The following is a 17,898-nucleotide window of genomic DNA, read 5'->3' as shown; positions in this document are numbered from 1 at the left end:
CCTGAACTTTGGGCATTGCCTCCTTTCAAGCCAAACCCTGCAAGGCCGAGGAAAACACCGGTGTCGGCTTTTGCTGAGGGAGAAACTCGCATATAGCCCTCTTTTTCCTTTGGGCCCTTAAAAAAAAAAATCAGATTTACTACCCTAAAAAGCACTATTATTTTTTCCGTTTTACAGATGAGAAAGCAGAGATTAGGTAACTTGCCCAAGATCTCCTAGCTGCTAAGGGCAAAACCAGCATCTGAACAGAAGCAGTCTGGCTTTAGAATTCTTGCTTTTAACCACCTCCCTGTGCTAGCATCCGGTCCCATCACTTCATGGGAAATAGATGGGGAAACAGTGGAAACAGTGTCACACTTTATTTTTCTGGGCTCCAAAATCAGTACAGATGGTGACTGCAGCCATGAAATTAAAAGACGCTTACTCCTTGGAAAGTTTTGACCAACCTAGATAAAATATTCAAAAGCAGAGACATTACTTTTCCAACAAAGGTTCGTCTAGTCAAGGCTATGGTTTTTCCTGTGGTCATGTATGGATGTGAGAGTTGGACTATGAAGAAAGCTGAGCGCCGAGGAATTGATGCTTTTGAACTGTGGTGTTGGAGAAGACTCTTGAGAGTCCCTTGGACTGCAAGGAGATCCAACCAGTCCATTCTGAAGGAGATCAGCCCTGGGATTTCATTGGAAGGAATGATGCTAAAGCTGAAACTCCAGTACTTTGGCCACCTCATGCGAAGAGTTGACTCATTGGAAAAGACTCTGATGCTGGGAGGGATTGGGGGCAGGAGGAGAAGGGGATGACAGAGGATGAGATGGCTGGATGGCATCACTGACTCGATGGATGTGAGTCTGAGTGGACTCTGGGAGTTGGTGATGGACAGGGAGGCCTGGCGTGCTGCGATTCATGGGGTTGCAAGTAGTGGGACACGACTGAGCGACTGATCTGATCTGATCTGTGCTGCCAGAAAAACACTGATTTCTGCTTTATTGACTATGTCAAAGCCTTTGACTGTGTGGATCACAATAAACTATGGAAAATTCTGAAAGAGATGGGAATACCAGACCACCTGACCTGCCTCTTGAGAAATCCGTATGCAGGTCAGGAAGCAACAGTCAGAACTGGACATGGAACAACAGACTGGTTCCAAATAGGAAAAGGAGTATGTCAAGGCTGTATATTGTCACCCTGCTTATTTAACTTATATGCAGAGTACATCATGAGAAACGCTGGGCTGGAAGACACACAAGCTGGAATCAAGATGGCCAGGAGCAATATCGATAACCTCAGATATGCATAACACCACCCTTATGGCAGAAAGTGAAGAGGAACTAAAAAGCCTCTTGATGAAAGTGAAAGAGGAGAGTGAAAAAGTTGGCTTAAATCTCAACATTCAGAAAACTAAGATCATGGCATCTGGTCCCATCACTTCATGGGAAATAGATGGGGAAACAGTGGCAGACTTTATTTTTAGGGGCTCCAAAATCACTGTAGATGGTGATTGCAGCCATGAAATTAAAAGATGCTTGGTGTGCTGCGATTCATGGGGTCGCAAAGAGTCGGACACAACTGAGTGACTGAACTGAACTGAACTCCTTGGAAGAAAGTTATGACCAACCTAGATAGCATATTCAAAAGCAGAGACATTACTTTGCCAACAAAGGTCCATCTAGTCAGGGCTATGGTTTTTCCAGTGGTCATGTATGGTTGTGAGAGTTGGACTGTCAAGAAAGCTGAGCTCTGAAGAATTGATGCTTTTGAACTGTGGTGTTGGAGAAGACTCTTGAGAGTCCCTTGGACTGCAGGGAGGTCCAACCAGTCCATTCTAAAGGAGATCAATCCTGGGTGTTCTTTGGAAGGACTGATGCTAAAGTTGAAACTCCAATACTTGGGCCACCTCATGCGAAGAGTTGACTCATTGGAAAAGACTCTGATGCTGGGAGGGATTGGGGGCAGGAGGAGAAGGGGACAACAGAGGATGAGATGGCTGGATGGCATCACCGACTCGATTTGGATGTGAGTTTGAGTGAACTCCAGGAGTTGGTGATGGACAGGGAGGCCTGGCGTGCTGTGATTCATGGGGTCGCAAAGAGTCGGACACGACTGAGCGACTGAACTGAACTGAACTGTGCTGCCTATGCACTATAGTGCGGAGGTGGTTTGCCGCAACATACAAAGAGGGAGCTGGGCCAACCTCTTGGGCCACACTTTTACCGCTGTTCAGTTCAGTCACTCAGTCATGTCCAACTCTTTGCGACCCCATGGACTGCAGCACGCCAGGCCTCCCTGTCCATCACCAATTCAGGGAGCTTACTCAAACTCATGCTCATTGAGTCCGTGATGCTATCCAACCATTTCATCCTCTGCTGTCCCCTTCTGCTCCCACCTTCAATCTTTTCCAGCATCAGGGTCTTTTCAAATGAGTCAGCTCTTCACATCGGGTGGCCAAAATATTGGAGTTTCAGCTTCAACATCAGTACTTCCAATGAATATTCAAGACTGATTTCCTTTAGGATGGACTGGTTGGATCTCCTTGCAGTCCAAGGGACTCTCAAGAGTCTTCTCCAACACCACAGTTCAAAAGCATCAATTCTTCGGCGCTCAGCTTTCTTTATAGTCCAACTCTCACATCCATACATGACCACTGGAAAGACCATAGCCTTAACTAGACCGACGTTTGTTGGCAGAGTAATGTCTCTGCTTTTTAATATGTTATCTAGGTTGGTCATAACTTTCCTTCCAAGGAGTAAGTGTCTTTTAATTTCATGGCTACAGTCATCATCTGCAGTGATTTGGGAGCCCCCAAAATTAAGTATGACTACTGGGGTCCAGCCCCAGTTGGATCCAGGGATTCCCTCGGGAGGACGACATTGGTGAAAAGGATAGAAATAGAGAGAGATAAGGAAAGAATTTTGCAGTTAAGAAAATAGAGGAGAGAAAAGAGGCTGATATTCCTTGGTTTACGCAGAAAGCCAATAAAGCCCCAGCACGGGACTTGCTCTGTTCATGTAGGCCGCAGGCGACTACTCAAATCGTGGAAGGTGCCCCACCCTGGGCACCTTCTCGAGTGGGTCTTAGAAGCCCAGGCAGTAAAGTGAATGCAGAGGGCCCCTGCGCTCCAGGGGATCAGCCTGAAAAAGAAAAGGAAAGAGAAAGGACGACATGGGGAGACCAAGCTTCGGTGAGCAAGGCCCGCAACTTTATTTTCCAAAGTAGTTTTTATACCTTAAGTTGTGCATAGAGGGTAATGGGGGCGGGGGAGGGGGTAGAATCATGCAAGGTCAGCAGTCCTTGATGCTTATCGAAGCCAGGCTTTCTTTCTGCAAACTTATCATATGCAAAAGCTTTAGGTGATTTACATCATCTTCTGGCCAGGAGGCCTGTTAACATTTTATGACCCTTTCTTCAGAAAACTTATTTTTCTCTAAAGGAGATTATTCTAAAGTCAGGCGCCACCCTCTGAAAGCATTAGATAAAGTTGCATTCCTATAGGGCAAAAGTGTGGTGGGCTATAACAAGAAAAGAATTAACTCAAGGGTCCAAGGTTACAAACACTAAAGCTACTACTTACATTCCTATACACCAATTATATTAATCAATACACTCCCAGGGACACAGTAGGTAAGGGATATGGAAACTTGGCAGCAAGCATTAGCTCAACAAAGAAATCCTCTACTAGTTCTAATCTAACAATTTTAACTCTCTGAGAAGCTCTGCATTGTTAGAATACCTTAAGCTTCCCATGCCTCTCGTGGTTGGGAGGCTGTGAATCTGAACAAACCTGTCAGGCAAGCTAGAAAGTCATCAGAGGGGTTTGAATTGAAACACTCCTATTATGCCCAGGAGACTTATTAACTACAGTTTTAAGTTGATTTTCTTACAGAGAAAGGTGGTCGGGGATAGCCCCCCGTTAATGTCAGAAGAGTTGGTGAAAGTTGTGAAATAGTAAAACAGACAGATTTTGGTTTTGGGGTAGATGCTCGGGCAGGTCCAGGGGGCGTCTCGAGTTCTGATTGCCTTTGCATGTCAGATCCTCTCCCCATGACCTTTGTCATTGGTGGAACTCCCGTGCTGGCTTCTGGCATCTGACACTGTTTCCTCATCTATTTGCCATGAAGTGAAGGGACCGGATGCCTTAATCATAGTTTTCTGAATGTTGAGCTTTAAGTCAACTTTTTCACTCCTCTTTCACTTTCATCAAGAGGGTCTTTAGTTCTTCTTCACTTTCTGCCATAAGGGTGGTGACATCTGCATATCTGAGATTATTGATATTTCTCCTGGCAATCTTGATTCCAGCTTGTGCTTCTTCCAGCCCAGCGTTTCTCATGATGTACTCTGCATATAAGTTAAATAAGCAGGGTGACAATATACAGCCTTGACATACTCCTTTTCCTATTTGAAACCAGTCTGTTGTTCCATTTTCCAGTTCTAACTTTTGCTTCCTGACCTGCATATGGATTTCTCAAGAGGCAGATCAGGTGGTCTGGTATTCCCATTTCTTTCAGAATTTTCCACAGTTTGTTGTGATGCACACAGTCAAAGGCTTTGGCATAGTCAATAAAGCAGAAGTAGATGTTTTTCTGGAACTCTCTTGCTTTTTCGATGATCCAGCAGATGTTGGCAATTTGATCTTTGGTTCCTCCGCCTTTTCTAACACCAGTTTGAATGTCTGGAAGTTCACAGTTCACAGACTGTAGAAGCCTGGCTTGGAGAATTTTGAGCATTACTTTACTAGCGTGCGAGATGAGTGCAACTGTGCAGTAGTTTGAGCATTCTTTGGCATTGCCTGTCTTTGGGATTGGGATGAAAACTGACCTTTTCCAGTCCTGTGGCCACTGCTGAGTGTTCCAAATTTGCTGGCATATTGAATACAGCACTTTCACAGCACCATCTTTTAGGATTTGAAATAGCTCAACTGGAATTCCATCACCTCCATTAGCTTTGTTCATAGTGATGCTTCCTAAGGCCCACTTGACTTCACATTCCAGGATGTCTGGCCCTAGGTGAGTTATCACACCATCATGATTGTCTGGGTCACTGGCAACCACTAAAACTCTGAAAAAAGGCCACTAAAACTCTGAAAAAAAAAAAAAAAAACTAAAACTCTGGCTGTCTTCTCTCTTGTCTAGTCCGTCCATGATGAACATGGGAGTAAGGTTGGTTTTCTCTGTAGCACAGAGTGAGAAGCAGCCATTTCACTGAGGATGCAGATCTTGGAAAGTTTTACTCCTCAAAAAGGGTATCAGGGCAATTCTGCCTTCTAGAGCTTCATTTCCCTGAGTGGTGGCCCTGATCCAGAGCAGGCTCATTTGCTTTGCTGTGCTCTCTCTCCACAATTCCTTTATTCATCCCGTGGAGGGGGTTTTATCCCATTTCACAGAGGGCTAAGGGTAAGTGATAAATCAGCTCTGGATGTGTGCAGTTTGAGGTGACCTCTAATGGAGATGTTGAAGTTTGTGGCTGGCTCTTTGATTGGAAATCAGGGCCAAGGGCTGGCAATATAAACTTCACAAAGCATCACTTGTGGAAAATGGCATTATCCTTGAAGCTACTTTGTCACCCTTTCACATCCAATTCATCACCAAGTCCTATTGATTTTGCTTCTACATTTCTCTGCAGACTGCCCAGTTCTCTTCTGCTTCACACTGTTCCAGCCTAAATTCTAGCTTCATCTTCTCTTGTCCAGACAACTGCATTGACTTCCCAACTGGCCCTACCACAGTTTCCAAGAGCCATCTCCATTTTGATCTTAATATCAGCAGCCAAAGTGGTTTTTACAAAATATAAATCAAATCAGTTTTCACCTGTACCAAATTCTACTATGGCCTCCATTACCTTACATGATCTTACCTCTTCTATTCTCTAGTGGCTTTTACTCTACTTCTTTACTCTCTAAACTCTGAGTTTATTTTTCCTCTTTGGTGGCAAAATGTACATAACATAAAACTTACCATTTTCACCATTTTTAAATGTACAGTTCTGTGATATATAGTACATTACATTGTTGTGCAAACATCACCACTATCCGTTTCCAGAACTTTTTCATTTTCCCCAAGTGAAAGCCTGTGCCTATTAAACAACTCCCCACCCACCTCCCCTCACCACTCCCCAACCCAGGGTTGGTTTTCATCTTTCAAGGAGCCCTGCTATAGTCCGCACAGAGTTCTTTATACATCTGTCTGTCTGAAGCACTCTTCCTCCCTTTGCCTAGTTAGCTATTACTCATCCAGTGTCAAGGAAGCCCCCCTGAACCACCAAATCCAGGCCAGAAGCTCCAGTAAACCCTTTCAAAACCCATGCTCCTCTCCGGTGAGTACATAGCTCAGTTTGTACTTAAACATGTGTTGTATATTGCAGTATGGGTGCTGTCAGTCTTCTCTCTCCTCTTAATATAGATTTTAGTATCAGAAGTTACTCGTTTTGTCCGCAGTTCCTGACATAGTGTCTGGTTCGCAGCAGGTGCTTACGATTTGTTAAATGAATAAATCACCAATTGATCAATCACCAGTCTGTGAGTACGTCCGCCCCCCAGATTGGAGTCCCTTGGGGCCGGACTTTGGCACCTCATCCAGGGTGGCAGCAGTCTGTGATCTTTGGTTTGACTGTCTCGGGCCTCTCGCCCAGCAGATAGCCGAACCCACGCCCCGGGCGTATCGCGTCGTCACGCGGAACCTCCTTACTTCCACACATCAGAACCTTTCGCTATCCCGGCTTCAAACTAAGCTTAAACTGAGAAGCCTCTTCGAACCTCCGGACGTGGGAATTACATACTTGGACCTCAGACCCACGCGGGTGAGAACCGGGAGACGCGAGGAAAGTTGGCAGGCGCACCCCAGCCATGCCCAATCTACATTTGGGTCGAAGCCCTTTAAGAAGTCTTTCAATCAAGACTCCTCTGGGACCCGGCAGTGGAGGCGCGCCAGGATTGGTCGGTTTGGGTGTGGGTGTTGCTCGGCACCAGCGAATAAGCTGGGGCAGGGGAGATGTTGTGGTTCAAGACTCGCGCATGCGCAGGGTCGTCTACCTGTGCCTGGGCTGCCTGTGACCCGGGCCAGGTCTGCCGGGTGGGCTGATTGCAGAGGAGGCGGAGGGTGGCGCGGCGGGAGGGCGCCGACTCCCGGAGGCCGCTGTCGGGGCGAGGTGAGGGCTGGCGGGCTGAGGCGGGCGCTGCGGTCCGTTAGCCGAGAGCAGGCGGGTTCGGGTGTGGCGCAGGGCGGGCCTGGAAGTGGAGCCCCCTACACCCCGGCCCGTCCGGCCCTCTGGCCCGGTTTAGTTCTCCAGGGCTTCTTGGGGCTTCCCGAAGTCTCGGCTCCCCTTTCTGCCGCCAGCTGCTCTCCTGACTCCAGGACGACCCAAGGTGCGAGCCTGTGGGAACCCTCAGTTGCCAGATGCCGGTGGAGCGCTGCCCACAGTGGGAGGAGACGGGGTGTGTCCGAATGATGGGATGATTGTTTACTTAATAATCCACGAACCTCACGTCAGAGTATTTTAATAACAAACTTCCCTTAGCGTGCCGATCTTGTAAGACTTGGTTTACCAGATACTGGGTTTAGTAGACCAGCTTTTGTGAACATCAGATGTCGGAGCTGATGAGCATATGTGCCCGTTATAGGATTACATCTAGATTCCAGTGCCAGAAGGATTAAGCACTCCAGTGCTTAATTAGGTTTGTAGACATCAAAGCCACAAAAGAATATTCCCAGTGGTGAAAAGTAATTGGTGAAATTTGTGACATGGTCAGGAAAGAAATAAAATTCAGACGGTGGATAGGGTCAATTTTCATTAAATGTACAAAGAAAGAAATTGATTCTGATAGAGATAATTTTAGTAAAATGAAAATGTAAATAATTGACTCCTTTGTTATTGCTAAATAGAATTAAATTGACATAATGGTTTGCCCTGGAAAACACATTTTAGGCAATGTTGTTATAGCTCTAAGAGTTTGTGTTTACAACACAGAGAACATTTTGGGGTCCCAAAGCTTTTTATCCTTTAGAGCCTCAGAGATCAAAGGCATCCAAAAATGATTGCTGATCAGAGAGGAAAAGTGACTTATCCAAAGGAATACAATGAGTGAGGAGCAGTTGTAACTAGTGTAACCCTAGGTCTTGGCTCCTTTTATTAACAGATCTCTGATTCATTCTAAGTATGAATGCTCTAGGGAAAGGAACTGTTTTAGCAAGACAGAGTTGCTGTAATCCCAAAGATTGGATTTAGAGACACAGAGTGTACTGGAAAGACCACAGGCTTTCCAGTATTTCTGAGTAAGGAAGTTTGGGATGGAATACTAGCTCTACCACTTGAGCTTTAGAACTACCATTTCCCCATCTGTCCAGTATAGATCATACCCACCTCATAGATAGTTATGAGCATTAAGCATCATCAGTGTAAAAATTCATAGCATAGTGCCTGGCATATAATACTCTGTGTGTGTGTGTGTGTGTGTGCACGCACTGTCAGCCATGTCAAACTCTTTGTGACCCCGTGGACTGTAGCCCACCAGGCTCCCTATCCATGGGATTTCTCAGGTAAGAATACTGGAGTAGGTTGTTATTTTCTTCTCCAGGGGATCTTCCCGACCCAGGGATCGAACAGCAGATGTCTGCTGTGTTTGCTGCGTTGGCATGTGGATTCTTTACCACTGAGCCACCTGGGAAACCTGGCATATAGTATTAGTTGGTATCAAATTCCATCCCCTACTCTTCTTAGCTCCTAAGGAATGGCAAACTTGACCTGTAAGCCTCCTCCCTACCTCATCCCCAAGCAATGCAGAACCAAAGCACTTTCTTGAACTGCAAATGAGGTGTGCCCAATTCTCAAGTCCTGTGGCTGAAGGTGAATTCAGTAAGGGAAACGTAATTTTCTCTATTTTGTCCTATGTATTGTGGTTTTAAGATGTGAGCAATGCCTTATGGTGAACCCTTGTGTTTGGATATATGTGTGCCAAGTCAAACTTGTTTTGCTTATTTAAATTTGTTTGGTAAGGCCTGGTTGTTTAGTGCTGTTTGTCTTTCCCCCTTTTTCCCTCTTTGGAAAGAGGAGGAGAAGTGTATGTGGTAGAGGTTTGGAAGAGGGTTAAGGATACAGAGATGAAAAGAAACCAGTGGGAACCAGGCTGCCCTCCAGCTAAGCACAGCCTTTTGCTAGTAGAAAAGGGACAATTGATAATATGATCAGTTTATAAATAGATGCTGAGAAAAGGATTTGGGAAATGGCAGAGGCAGATTAAAATATAATTTTTATAAACTCTAATAGTAACTAGGGTGCTATATTTGATTACTACTTCAGTTTCTTTTAAAATTTTTCATTTATGTAAACCTTTCTCTTTTCCAAGTGGAGATTTATTGTAGGAAAGCTTTTTTATTAGTTCTGAAACTTAGTTTTTAGATAAGCTTTATTAGTTTAAAAGTTATATTGAGAGCTTCCTAATATGTGCCAGGCATGGTGCTAGGTTATAGGGTCCCCTGGCCTGTAGAAGGAGCTAGTAAGACAGATTTGTGTGTCTGTGTGAGCACTCTTCAGCTGCCTTTGTCCTTGTATAACTTTTTCTGTAACTGAGGCATGATTTTCCAGATTCATGCCACTGCTTTCCTTTTATAAACTGAATTCTGGTTATCTGCAAGCAGCTTTTATTATAATGAATTCAGAAATTATAGTACCTTCCAGTTTGGAAATGTTATTTAGTTGCAGAGCTGCTCCCTATAAAACATGCCCTTCAATATGCATGCATAAATCATCAGAATTACAGTTAATTAGCATAAAAGAATATTGTTCTACTAGTAGAGACATTTTTAAATGACATTTAAACATAAAAAACAAGTATGAGCTGAATTTAAGTAAGGGATTAAAAACTTTAAGTTAATACTTATTTCCATTTTTATGTTAAAGTAATTATACTGACTGATTCAATGGACATGAACTTGGGCAAACTCCGGGAGACAGCGAGGGACAGGGAGGCCTGGCTGCAGTCCATGGGGTCACAAGGAGTCGGACACGACTGTGCAACTGAACAGCAACGGCAGTTATCCTGACAAGAATGTGCAGAGATAGTACAGAGTATGACTGATAGATTGTATGATAATTGCATGTTTAGTTAAAAAAAAACCTGCCAAACTTATATTCCATGCCAAACTTATTTTCCAGAGTGACTGTCCTATGTTAAAGTCTTCTCAGCAGTGTGTGAGAGATCCCATTCCTATGCACGTTTGCCAGCATTTGATACTGTCACTCAAAATTTTTGTATCTGTTCTAATCAGTAAGTAATATTATCTCACTGTGATCTTAAGTTGCGTTTCCCTTAATAGCTAGAGATGCTAGATATCTTTTCCCATTCTTTTTTGCCATCTCTATATCCTCTTTGGTGAAATGTCTGTTCATGTGCTTTGTCCATTTTCTAACTGGATCTTTGTTATCACTGTTGGCTTTTGAGAGTGCTTTAAAAAAATTCTAAATATCTAGAGTCCTTTTGGAGGTGTGTGGTTTAAAAATATTTTTCCCACTCTCTTGCTTTTCTTTTCATCCTCTTCACGTGGATTTAGGCAGTGCAAAAGTTTTAAACTTTGATAAAATCCAATTTACTGCAGTTTCTTTTATGGATTGTGCTGTTGGTCTCATACCTGAGAACCTTCCTCAAGTCCTGAACATTTTCTCTTTGTTTTCTTCTACTTTTATACTTCTAGTTTTTACATTTAAATTTATGATCTGTTTTGATTTCCTTTTTATGTAAGGTGTGAGACTAGGTCAAGATTCTCTTTTTGTCTTTTCCTTCCGTCCATTCACACCTCCCTTTCTCCCTCTTTCTTTCCCTATAGATATTCATTGCTCCAGCACCATTTGTTGAAAAGTCTGTCCTTCTTCCATTTAATTGCTTTTGTACCATTGCCAAAATCATTTGACTGTTCTTGTGTAGGTCTAATTTGTGGGTTCTGTATTCTGTTTCACTGATTTGTGTGCCTATCCCTCTGCTAATAACACACAGCCTTGATTACTGTTGCTATACAACAAGTCTTGAAATAGGATTGTGAGGTATGGTCCCCTTTATTCTTTTTCAAAATTGTTTTAGCTATTTTAGCTTCCTTGCCTTTCCGTATAAATTTTAGAATATTCTTATTTATATCTATAAACTATCTTGCTGATATTTTTACAGGAATTATATTGAACCTGTATATCACTTTGGGAGGAGATCTTTACTATGTTGAGTCTTCTAGTTCATAACATGGTATATCTCCTCACTTAGGACTTCTTTGATTTCTTCCAGCAGTGTTTTATAGTTTTCAGCCTACAAGTCCCATACATGTTTTGTTAGATTTACACCTAAGTATTGCATTAAAAATGGGGTTCCCTGGTGTCTGAGATGGTAAAGAATCTGCCTGCAGGAGACCTGGATTCGATCCCTGGGTCAGGAGGATTCCCTGCAGAAGAAAATGGCATCCCACTCCAGTATTCTTGCCTGGGAAATCCCATGGATAGTGGAGCCTGCTGGGCTACAGTCCATGGGATCACAAATAGTCGGACACATCTGAGCAACTAACATTGCATTAAAAAAAGTATAGCTTTATTGAGATCATTTTGGGGATGATGATAAATGTTATTTAAAATTTTTGTTTCTATGATCCATTGCTGGTATGTAGAAAAAGAATAGATTTTTGTATGTTGATCTTATATTCTGAAACCTTGTTGAACTCCTCCTTCATTTTAGGAGGTTTTTTTGTTTTTGTTTTTTTGTAGGTTCTTGGGGATCTTCCATGTAGACAATTATGTCATCTGCAGATAGGAGTCATTTTATTTCTTGCTTATTTCTTCCTTTCCTAGTTCCTTAGATTTTTTACATTTTTACCCCTCAATGGAAAGTCTGGGGAGATTGGAGAAATGGGCTATGTATGGTCTGTTGCCTTGTAGACTAATTTTTATTTTGTAGTTGTTGTTGTTTAGTGGGTAAGTCATGTCTGACTCTTTTGCGTCCCCACAGACTGTAACCCACCAGACTCCTCTGTCCATGGGATTTCCCAGGCAAGAATACTCTTGGAGTAGGTTGCCATTCGCTTCTCTAGGGGATTTTCCCGACCTGGGGATTGAACTCCTGTCTCCTGCATTGCAGGCATATTCTTTACCATCTGAGCCACTGGGGAAGCCTTTAGCCTTCTGTTATTTTTATACTACTGCAGTTTCTTCCTGTTTAAACTGGGATTAATTATCCATTCATCCATTACAGATATGGCCTTTATTCTTAGAACTTACCCTTGGTAGTAGAAATGGTAAGTCAGTAACACAGAAAACAAGGAGGTAGTTTCTCTGGGAATTTAGAGAGAGGTAAAAGTACTTCTAGGAGGGTGTATTGGAGACAGTCCTTGGTGTGGATTTGGATGTGAGATCTGAGGAGTGTGAACTCAGGTGAAGAATGCACAGAGCCACAGAGGTGAAAAGAGCAGCGTGTATCCTGGGGCTCCCGTTTCCTACTGCTCATGGGAATTGAGGTGCCAGATTACATCCCCATTGTTCTTTGGCAGTGCACACACCTGCTAATATCCTATCCAGGTAGAGGCCCTGACAACAGGGTCTGTGAAACAGGATGTGTGGATACATGGGAAGATGCATGAAAGCTGATAGAGCCACCCCCTAATCCCTGGGTGCAGGGCTGCTGCACGCAGGTGTGAGGTTACGCCCCGTGCGAGTACACGCAGAAGTTGCAGATGGGGGCTGAAACCCTCGCCAGGCTCTGCCTGCAGAACTGGTCCAGGGCTGTTTCCACCCTGAGAAGCACCTTGTTCCAGTTTGCCTCAGGCACCACGAGGCCTCCAAATCTGTTTCCTAGTGTTTCTTAATGGTGCTCACCTATCATGGCTAAATATTTAGTATCTTACCATAATATCATTTGCTAAATGACTTGCTTTAGCCATCTGGAGGAACTCAGTCATCATTCTGAAGATTGGCTCAGTGTCAAACGTGAAGAAATTCAGGAGGACACGCTATCCTCTCTTTTCTTTTCGCCTTCTGCCTTCCTTGCCACCAGCTTTAGGTTAAACGCTCAGAATCCCTCCACTGCAGGTCAGGATATGGCAAGTGAACCACTCAGCACTTACCTTCATGGAGCACCTGAAATGCACAGCTCCCTGGACCCCGTCCCTGCTGCATCAGCATCAGGCTCTTCCTGGCCCTTTGGGGCCATCTTGCGGCCTGTGTCCTATTCCTCACTGTCACTGCCATGGCTCCCTTTCGGCCTGCTTCCTCACATCTCCATTGCCTCATCCCAGTTGGTTTAACTCTGGAAATGGAGACATTCATTAGAGAGAAGGAAAAGGAGGATTTCAAGTGAAGATGAGACAGGGAGGCTAATGGAGGGGCGACAGTTGGGAGTGATCTAGCAACAGAGGGCAGGGAAGTTATAATAAAAGCCACACATTTGCATTTATGGTAGAGGTGAGGGCGAGACAACCCAGAGTGAACATTTCCAGGGTGGGGTGCTGCCAGCTCATCACTGGGCCCTCAGTAACAAGGTGACCTTCCTTCCTCAGGTGTCCTCATGACTTCTCTTGCGGACCATGTCCTTGATCCTTTTTGCCTGCGTGGTAAGGGTGAGGGATGGACTGCCGCTCTCGGCCTCCACTGATTTCTACCACAGCCAAGACTTCCTGGAATGCAGGAGACGCCTCAAGACTTTAGCCTTGCGACTGGCCCAGTATCCAGGTCGAGGTTCCGCAGAAGGATGTGACTTCAGCATCCAGTAAGCAAGCCTGTTTCCTGTTCCAGAATATCAACCCAATTTGGGTCACTCTGAACCATGAGCAGAAGTGGCATTATGCTAATCACACCATATGAAGAGGAGGTCTCATGTCAGACAGTGGTTCGAGGTCGTGTATCTATAGTAGAATCAAAGGCGCTCGAGCTTTGCAGCCTCACTCCCACCTCACTGTGAGCGGAGAGGCCATGAGCACTGTGAGCACCGGGTCACCCAGTCTTCATGCTTTTAGTTTGGTAGTTTTTTCTGCATTAGGGTGCAGGCGTGGAGAAAGGCAAGTTGGGAGGAAATACTGGATTAAAATGTCAGGACAAGGAAAAGGATGAGAGTGAGGACACCAAGAAAATAAGGCTTGACTTGGAGTTTTAGCCCTCAGTTTTTGCTTTTTAGAATGTTTTCACCTTTAAAACAAATTTTAAAGTAAAAAAAAAAATTTTATGTGACAGGAGCAGGGGAGTGAAAAATGAGCATCAGTAGGTCCGTCTTCTCAAGGAACTCCAAGTCAAATGAGAGGACACTGAGCATGCTACAGTGAGGCCAATGCTCCAGTGGAAGCAGGAATCAGGTGGTTACAGTAATCATGGTCAGAAGAACTAGTACTGTTTTCTATGGTCTAGGCCCTATTCTAAGTGCTGCAGGTGGCCTATGAGGTAGATAATGGTATTAGACCTATTTTACAGGGAAGGAAACTGAGGTTAAACAACTTTTTAACCTAAGGTGGTAGAGCCAGGATTTGAGTGCAGGCAACTAGCAGCCAGGTTCTGGTTGTGTCATTTCTTATTTTAGGGCTTAGAGACAAAAGACGTCCTGTGGAGGGATCAGGGGCAAGGCAGGTTTTGAAATCTCACAATGGGCTGTTACAGATTTTACATCTCTCTTTTCCAGAATTTAGGTTTTCACTTCCCAAGTCCTTTTTGCTCTCCTTAATAGTAAATTTTTGATTCACCTGAGTAAGGTGGGATCCATTAGAGTAGTCCAGTCTCAGAATCAAGGAAAATGAAAGGGAAAGTCTAGGCCTGCCTCCAGACTAGGTGGGGCTGTCAGGCAAGAAGAGCTGTGGCCTGAAGACGGACCCAGATGTCAGGCATGTGAAGCTGTCACCTGTTGGCCGGGTGCCCAGGAGCCAACACTAAGCTGCATCTGCCCACATCTGCAGCTCCCTTCTCTGGGTGCCTGAAACCCCCTTCCTTGGGGGTCCCGTCCTCATTAGGTTGGAATAATCTCACATTCTATGCACATTTTGTGCTGTACCTCAAAGAGGAAACCTTTTCTCAGAAAAAGCAAAAACCCATGACTTCAAATGAAATTCTGGGCAATTCAGTCTTTATTTGAAAAGTAGAATATACAGTGTTTACTCGTTTGTCTTTTAACTTAAATATTCACCATTATTTTCACAGAGGAAACAGACATTTTTTGTTACAGGTGAGCAGTCCCATAGCTTGTTTAATGATTAATAAGTTAAAGTGATCCCTGGAGGAGGGCACAGCAATGCACTCCAGCATTCTTGCCTGGAGAATCCCACGGACAGAGGAGCCTGACAGTCTAGAGTCCAAGGGGTCACAAAGAGTCGGACATGACTGAGTGAGTTAGCATGGACGCAGGCAAGTTAGAGTAATCACACCTTGTCAGTGGCAAATGCTGCTATACATTTTCGAGGAAGTGTAAGAAAGGCACAGTCCCGGGCAGGTCCACCTGAAGAGACGATATGTATGCAACAGACAGCTCCAGACTGTTCAAGGCCCAGCAGATCCAGAGTGGAGGCAAGGTGATGGCCGGGTGCAGGATGTGAATATGTGGGTCTGTTCCCTGGTGACATAGTTCCTTTCGTTACAGCTTCTCTTCTTCGCGGGACGTGGCCTGCATGGCTATCTGCTCCCTCCAGTGTCCAGCAGCCATGGCCTTCTGCTTCCTGGAGACACTGTGGTGGGAATTTACAGCTTCCTATGACACCACCTGTGTCGGCCTCGCCTCCAGGCCATATGCCTTTCTCGAATTTGGTTTGTAACCCACTTTCTTAGTTGTTGTTCTTTCTTGCAGCATCGTATGTATAGAATTTCCAGTTTGAGTTTGGCTTTGACCATCAGGGAAAATCACTGGAGGTTCAGGACCATGTCACTGAAGAATAGCCTCATGCCATGAAATTTCAGGGGGCTTCCCTGGTGGCTCAGAGGGTAAAGTGTCTGCCTGAAATGCAGGAGACCTGGGTTTGATCCCTGGGTCAGGAGGATCCCCTGGAGAAGGAAATGGCAACCCACTCCAGTACTCTTGCCTGGAAAATCCCATGGACAGAGAAGCCTGGTAGACTACAGGCCATGGGATCGCAAAGAGTCGGACACAACTGAGCGACTTCATTTCACTTTTAATGAAATTTCACAGCAATGAAAGGGGCCTGCAAACTTGAAGCCAGGTCCAACACTCTGGCTTTTTACCTCTCCAGAGCTTGGAGCGGGGTAGAAGAGGGTGAACCCTGTGTCTTATTCTGGAGCAGGGGGGTCAGCAAACTGCAGGCCGAGAGTCTGTTTTTGTAAATAAAGGGGAACACAGCCATGCTTGCTCTATTACTGACAGGTTGTCTGTGGCTGCTTTTGCCCTTCCCTGGCAGAGATGAGCTATGACAGGCCATCTGGGGCCTATAAACTTAAAACGTTGTCTGTCTGGCACTCTGAGAACACTGTGCCAACCCCTGCTCTAGAGCAGCGCTGCTCAAGGGTGGTTCATGGACCTGTGCTTCCAGCGCGAGGCACATACAGGGAGTGACAATAAAAGGTTAGACATTCTTACGGTACTTGGACATTCCTGTGACATTTTCAACTGTATTTTATCCAAGTATCTGTCTGCAACCATTTGGAAATAAGGAAACACTAGTCCTCATGCAGAGGTTTGAGAAACACAGCTCTGGAAGACAAGACTACTTTTCTAGGCTCTGTCAGAGAGGCCCTGTGGAGGCCCAGGGGTCTGGAACACAGCAGTTGTGATAGCATAGGCCCTGTTTCTGTCAGGTGTGATTCAGGTCATTTTTGAGGGGGAGAAGAGGAGTGGAGGTGGGAGTTGGGGGGTTCTCCAGTCTCAATGTAACCTGCCACGTCCCTGTGATGCTCTTGAATGAGGGCTGACAGCATTTGGTTCTCAGGGTCAGGTGTAGGGCTGCCACCTGGAAATGTGGCCACTTAGGCTTTCTGGCAGCTACTGCTCACACCCCCTCGTGTGGTCTGTGGCCAGTCCATCAGTAATAGGGCCAGCACTGTCTTTTGGTGTCACCCAGAGGTGCTGGGAAACTCCCTGGTACTCCAGCCTGCACCTGGTAGGCCTGTGACATAGACCACAAGTCCCTCTTAAGCCTTCCTGTGAGGACTGCCACTCTCAGCCCCACTTCTTCTGTGTCCCCAAGTAGACCATAGCTGCAGCATCCCTTGGCTGTCGTTTGATTGGCAGCTGGTAGACCTGTGTTCTCCTCTCCCCTGTCATCTCTGCATGCCTCCTCCTTTGAAAGTGGTGGGCTTTGTCTCACAGGAGCCCCTTCCTGGCATCACGTTTGCTCATTATTGAGTGAGTGTAGAATGAAAGTAAAAGTACGTGGATATTAGAGCTTCCCGGTAGCACGGTGGTAAAGAATCCACCTGCCGATGCAGGAGATGCAAGAGACTGAGGTTCAGTCCCTGAGTTGAGAAGATCCCTTGGAGGCAACACACTCCAGTATTCGTGCCTGGAGAATTCCATGGACAGAGGAGCCTGGTGGGCTACAGTCCATGGGGTCACAAAGAGTCAGATACGACTGAGCGCATGCACACATCCCACACGGATATTAGAATTATACATGATTTTGTTTTGTCAATATATTTGAAACTTCACCTCAAGTACTTATTAAAAGTTGGTAATGGATTAATACTAAATGTAAATCAAATAATTAAAACCAATACCTTTCATATAATCCTGGTTTGCACAACATATTCACGTTCATTTGTAGTTTTTTTTCACACGCCTTTTCTTGAGATAATCAGGTCAAGAATGACTGTCCCCATTTTGCAATCTTAGAAATCCTTTGTGAATGGCCCAGGTTTGTACTATGAGTTGTGCTTGAGCTAAGACTCAAGCCTGTCCCCTGATTCCCTTGCCACTGAGGTCCTGATGGACAGACTGTCACATTTTAATTAATCTCCTCTGAGAGA

The 17,898-nt window shown here is 44.9% G+C and overlaps 1 protein-coding gene and 1 long non-coding RNA gene across 11 annotated transcripts in view; one reads left to right on the top strand and one right to left on the bottom strand.

The window, feature by feature from the left end:
* Window positions 1–344: 344 nt before the first annotated feature.
* Window positions 345–7,401, bottom strand: LOC132343485 (uncharacterized). Its single transcript, XR_009492340.1, has 2 exons — window positions 7,022–7,401; window positions 345–3,128 (listed from the first exon to the last, which is right to left on the bottom strand). It is a non-coding gene; the product is annotated as an uncharacterized lncRNA (long non-coding RNA).
* Window positions 6,028–17,898, top strand: part of SEC22C (SEC22 homolog C, vesicle trafficking protein) — a 26,872-nt gene continuing 15,001 nt past the window's right edge. For 2 of the 10 annotated variants that reach the window (XM_024983011.2, XM_010817526.4), the window contains exons 1-3: window positions 7,008–7,354; window positions 13,509–13,717; window positions 15,566–15,729. In XM_024983011.2, the coding sequence (XP_024838779.1) occupies window positions 13,536–13,717; window positions 15,566–15,729 (346 nt within the window). In that variant the 5' untranslated portion in view covers window positions 7,008–7,354; window positions 13,509–13,535. 10 annotated transcript variants of the gene reach the window in all.

This window comes from Bos taurus, chromosome 22, assembly GCF_002263795.3.
Source record: "Bos taurus isolate L1 Dominette 01449 registration number 42190680 breed Hereford chromosome 22, ARS-UCD2.0, whole genome shotgun sequence".
In the NCBI taxonomy this organism is placed as follows: domain Eukaryota; kingdom Metazoa; phylum Chordata; class Mammalia; order Artiodactyla; family Bovidae; genus Bos; species Bos taurus.
The sequence above is the reverse complement of the archived record's forward strand: the minus strand, read 5'-3'. Positions and strand labels throughout refer to the sequence as shown.